We start from the raw sequence: 5,254 nt of genomic DNA on the forward strand, positions 1-5,254 counted from the left end.
TGGAGCCGCCGCAGCGTTTATTGGTCTGAGTACAGTTTACATTCTGCTGTCAGGGGGAGGGGAGGGCCCAGCCCCGGCCGGGAGAGCAGCGACACCGTGCAGCAAGCACAGCTAGCGCAGAGCGCAGGCAGCCCCGGCCCGGAGGCAGCGCAGGGGCCTGCAGTACAGCCGCCCGTCGTGCCTCAGCCCCAGCAGGGCTGCGGAGGGGGTGCGGGGTGGGGAATGAGACGCAGCCGTAGATCCCCCACCAGCTCCGCTCGGCTCCGCGCAGCGCTCCAAGCCACCGCAGCAGAAGGCAGCAGCAGGTCCAGGCAGGATCATGCAAGGGGCAGCCGGGAGAGGCACGGAGCCACCCACTCACCCCTCCTGGTCCAGGCTGCACCAGCCTCCCGGCTGCTGGGGGAGAGGAACAGCGGGATCCCTTCAGCAAAGGGGGGACCAAGGCGCCCGCCAGCAGCTCAGGACCCTCAGCTCAAACCCACACTTGGTGCCAGGAGCGGGGAGCTCTGGGCATGGGACCTGGCGCTGCAGGGAGAGCATGCCATAGGGTAACGGTGGGTCAGCCACAGGCAGTGCTGCCGGGACAGGCAGGGAAATAGGGCAGCCGCCCTCTGCCAGGGCCCTCCCTGCAGGAGCAGCTCCAAAGGAAACTGAACCCACGGGTGACGAGGCACCGCATGGGCCGTTCCCCCGCAGCACCTCTCCAGGGCAGGGTGCGTCTCCTCTTTTCATGAGGTAAATGCTTGGGCAGACCCACCTCTCTCCCAACRCAGTTGAGGACTGAGCCACCGCACCTCCTCGTCCCCCGTGCCCCTTCAACATACGCAGCAGGGCAGCCGGGGCAAGTACTAGCCCCCTGAACCGTTGCGGCATTGACCCCCCAGGCACCCAGAACACGGGGCAGCCCCTCTCGCAGCAAGCGGGGAGCCGGCCCGCCCGCAGAACCGTGTACCCCGTCTCGGGCCTGCCCGCGGGGCCGTGGCTGGGCACAGACGTCAGCCGGCACACGTCTGTGCCAGGCCGGGCAGAGGCTGCAGAGCGGAAGGGCGGCGCGGGCAGGGCTGGGCAGGGCAGGCAGCGGCGCCAGGCCGCTCACAGGCACCGTGCCTTCTGCTGGAAGTAGGCCTCGAAGCGGCTCTGCGCGTAGTCCTGGGAGGGGAAAACAGCATCAGGAGAACTGCCCTCGCCCTCTCCCCACCCACATCCCCAGCTCAGGGCACAGGCGATGTAAGACCGCTTCTCCCCCTGGGAATTATCCTCAAAAGCCTGCCCCGTCCCTCCTGGCTGCCAGGTCTGGGGAGTCCAGCCTGTCCCCCAGCTGTCCAGGCAGGAGGATCCCTCCCCACCCCGACACCCTGTGTCAGGGTAAGGGTGATACGCAAGCGAGTTCCAGCACAGCTCCTACATCCAGGCTTGGCCCATTCCACCACCCCTCGCGGCACCGCAGGCAGCACTCACCAGGTACCCAAACTTGATGGTGGAGATCTTCGCCTGGAGAATGGACCACAGGCCCCAGAAGAAGTGAGAGGCCAAAGCAAACCTGACGGAAGAGCACCCACCAGCAGTCAGCACCCCCTCCTACAGCCCCTCCGGGTCTCCCTTCTCTGCCCTACAATAACAGTGCGCAGTCAGGAGAGGGACAAAGAGGATTTGGGGGATGCTGCCTTGTCCGCGCACTGCGATCAGAGAGCGCACCCCCGGGTACTGCTCTCACATGGTCACAGCGATGCCCCTTCCACCCACAGGCATGCTCCTCACCGGTTGATCTCAGTGAGCATCTCCTCCTCAATGCGAGCCTGCTCTTCGTGCGTCGTGTCCCCACGTCGCCCTGAGTCCTCTGAGAGGTAGTGTCGAATGAAATGCAGCTGCGAGCGGAACAGAGCAGGCAGGCTCAGACACCGCCAGCCACAGGGCAGCGAAGCAGCGGGTGGCCGGACCGTCCTCTGCAGCTAGGGCGCTTGCCCCAGCGCAAGTTCACCGGCCGCTGTGCCCAGCTGCGCTCCCCCAGCCCAGCAGGACACCTCCTGCCGGCCTCCAGGAAGCCCCAACACCTTGTCTTGACCCCCGCGGACCCCCCGTGTCGCAGCTCCACGCTCCAGCCTGGCAGCGTCCCCTCCCCACTGCTGAGGGGCGGGACGGCTCTTACCTGCTGCTGCCGATTTGGATAGTTCTCTGGGGAAGCCTTGTAGAAGGGCCAGGAATCGTGGGTGTAGTTGTAAACCCACTCGCAGAAATGGTTGCCGATGTCAAAGCCCCTGGGGAAAGGAGGGAATGAGCAAGGACCCGGCTTCTCGCGAGGAGGGGGCCTGCCCCCGCGGCGGCTGCAGCGCAGACCCCAGCGCAAGGCTGAGCCCAGCCCCAGCGCCCCGCGGCCCCTCGCACCCACCGGTAGTTGTAGCTGCTGTATTCAAAGTCGATGAGCATGAGCTTGTCGGAGGAGGAAGCTTCGTGCCCGGCCAGCAGAAGGATGTTCCCTGCGCAGAGATAGGGCTGCATCAGAGCGGCTCCGGAGAAGGGCAGGACGGGAGGACCCACAAGCTCTCCCCGGAGCTGGGGAGCAGCTGCTGCAAGCAGGGGCAGGAGGACAACCCTGCGCCCAGGGGCAGGACACGCCGGGGGGTAGCAGGCTCCAGCAGGGCAATTCAGGGAGAGAGACCGGCTGCAGGATGAGGCCTCCAGGAGGGGAAGCGCTAGGGGAGGAAGCTCCGCCGCAGGGTAGCTCCAGCCCAGGCTGCAGAGCCACCTGCCATGAGGAAAACCACCCGCTCGCCCGCACTCACCTTCCTGGACGTCGTTGTGGCAGAAGACCACAGGCGAGGGTGTGGACTCCAGCAGCTCCCTGCCGTTCGGGGGAGAGAGACGCCTCAGCAGAGGCAGGGGCTGCCCTCRCCCATCCCCTCTGCTTCTGCTAGCGCCCCGGCAGGAAAAACCCGGCTCCGCAGACTGTGCCCGTGCTGCATCGTGCCCAGCAGTGCTCCCAGCCACCAGCAGCCAGCGGCAGCCAGAGCAACAGCAGACACAGGCACAACCCCCGAGCGCGAGCATCTCCCAGGGGTGCAGGGAGACCCTGCCAAGCGCCAGCCATCTGCCAGCAGCAGCAGAGGCCTGTGCAGGACCCTCGGGTGGAGGATTCCCTCAGAGGAAGGAGGGACCTGTTTCCGGACAGACGGACGCCCACCAACCTCCCCGCAAGCTAGGCTGGCTCTGGGATGGGTGGGAGAAACAGCCCAAACCCCTGCCCCAAGTGGAGACCGCACGCAGGGCCAGGCTCACCTGAGGCTCTTCATCTCTTCCTGCAGGTTATAAGCCTTGAGGYGGTTGAACTTCTTCAGCTGGGCTTCCTCAGGGAAGGTGAGCTCTGAAATCTGCTTCAGGTACCTGGAACGCAGGAGACAGTCACCTCTGCGGAACAGACACGCCTGGAAGCTGCGACCGCTGCAACAACATCCCTTCTCTCCATCCCAGCGCAGGCCTGGAGGCTGCCAGGCCACCGACCTCTCTGCACCATAAACCCCACAGGATTTCAGAGGCTCAGGTGACAGTGTGGAAGCCTGCGCCCCTCGCAGAAATGGAGCTGGCCTTACCCTTCCATGGTCCCAAACAACCACTTGGGCTCCTTGTTGAAGGGCATCACCATGCCATGGAACCGAGACATCTTCACTGCGATCTCCTTGGAGATGTCGGGGTCCTGCAGGTCCTCAGTCCGGAGGCGCCGGCTCTGAGGACGCAAAGCAACATGAGCCAACCCAACCACAGGGCAGATGTGACCACCCCTGCCCTGCCCTGCCCCAGGGTATCTGACTCTGCCCTCGATGGCACAAGAAGTCATCGCTGGGTGCCTCCGAAGGGAGGAGAGCACTTGCCGGCTGGAGCCGGGCAGAGGGCACGCAGCCAGGGAAGAGAAGCCCTCGGACACGTGGCCTCCAGCAGGACCCAGGCGGCCTGGGGGAGAGCTTGACCCCTACCGGAATGTACTGCTCCAGTCGTCCCTGGGGAAAGACCCCGTAGAGCCGGGGCCCCAGCGCCCGCTCCGCCAGGATGGCGAACATCACGCTCTCCAGGACCAGCGAGTCCACGCCCTGCAGGCACAGAGACAGTGAGCAGCAACGGCCGTCCTGCCCGGGCCACCCGGAGGAGGCCCCGGCCCCGGAGCGCACGCGGAGGTCCTGGGGGTGGCGGGGGAGACAGCACCTGCCCCCGGGGTAAAACCAGGCCTCGGCACTGATCGGCGCAGCCCCTCGGCTGGCCCCGCAGGGCTCAGCAGGGATGAGGACGTCACCGTTGGGTGCGCTGGGACGCGGGTGACAGGTCGGGCCCGCGAGGCAGCCGGGGCCGGGACGGCAGCCAGGCCGCAGGGCAGGACTGCGGGGGCCGGCGGAGCGGGACAGCCCCCATGGTGCCGGCGCCCGCGTGCGGAGCGGGGGGACGGGCGCGGGGCCGTGCCCGCACTCACCTGCAGGATGGCCCCGTAGACGCGCAGCAGCACCTGCCGGGGCTCGTCCCCCACGCTCAGGATGTGCTCCGGCAGCGCGCACTTGAACAGCAGGTTGCTGAGCCCCCCGCTGCGAGGAGAGGCCGGGTCAGGGCCAGCGTGGCCAGGGGCTGGGCCAGCACCAGGGAGGGGGCCAGAGGGTGGCGAGCCGGGTAGCGCTGGGGCCACCCTGAGTGGGACCGGGGACACTGGGCAGGGGACACCGGGTAGGCACCAGGGACACCAGGCAGGGCTGTACCGGGGCCACCCCGAGCAGGACCGGGGACACGGGGCAGGGGACACTGGGCAGGGACCAGGGACACCGGGCAGGGCTGTACCGGGGCTGCCCTGAGCGGGACCAGGGACCCCGGACAGGGGACCCCAGGCAGGAACCGGGGACACGGGGCAGGGACACCCTATGGAGGCCCCGAGCGGGACTGGGGACACCAGGCAGGGCTGTGCTAGGGCCACCCCAAGTGGGACCGGAGACATCAGGCAGGGATTGGGGACACCAGGCAGGGTGGCACTGGAATAGGACTAGGAACACTGGACAGGGCTGTGTCGGGGCGGCCCTGAGCAGGACAGGGGACACCGGGCCGGGACCGGGGACACGGGGCAGGGCTGTGCCGGGGTGGCCCTGGGCAGGGACCGAGGACACCGGGCTGGGACACCCTAGGGCGGCCCCGAGGGGGACTGGGGACACTGGGCGGGGCTGTGCGGTGCCGGGACCGGGAACACCGGGCCGGGCTGTGCCGGGACGGCCCCGAGCGGGAGCGGGGAGAG

At 67.7% G+C, this 5,254-nt stretch overlaps 1 protein-coding gene across 3 annotated transcripts; it reads right to left on the reverse strand.

Annotated features, from left to right (window-relative positions):
- On the reverse strand, window positions 1-5,221 carry CHKB (choline kinase beta). Of its 3 annotated transcripts, none has more exons than XM_026071153.1 (10): window positions 4,454-5,218; window positions 3,966-4,079; window positions 3,585-3,718; window positions 3,274-3,402; window positions 2,781-2,839; window positions 2,387-2,474; window positions 2,147-2,255; window positions 1,759-1,865; window positions 1,459-1,540; window positions 1-1,149 (listed from the first exon to the last, which is right to left on the reverse strand). In XM_026071153.1, the coding sequence occupies exons 1-10, from the start codon at window positions 4,961-4,963 to the stop codon at window positions 1,093-1,095; spliced, it is 1,389 nt and encodes a 462-aa protein (XP_025926938.1). In that variant the 5' UTR covers window positions 4,964-5,218; the 3' UTR covers window positions 1-1,092. The 3 variants fall into 3 exon arrangements, 2 of the variants coding, with proteins under 2 accessions (XP_025926938.1, XP_025926939.1); XM_026071154.1 differs by having other exon boundaries at window positions 3,274-3,378; window positions 4,454-5,215; XR_003254408.1 differs by having other exon boundaries at window positions 1,133-1,149; window positions 1,459-1,609; window positions 4,454-5,221.
- Between the last annotated feature and the right edge of the window lie 33 nt (window positions 5,222-5,254).

Source organism: Apteryx rowi, unplaced genomic scaffold (assembly GCF_003343035.1).
Source record: "Apteryx rowi isolate R43461 unplaced genomic scaffold, aptRow1 scaffold_322, whole genome shotgun sequence".
Taxonomy (NCBI): Eukaryota; Metazoa; Chordata; class Aves; order Apterygiformes; family Apterygidae; genus Apteryx; species Apteryx rowi.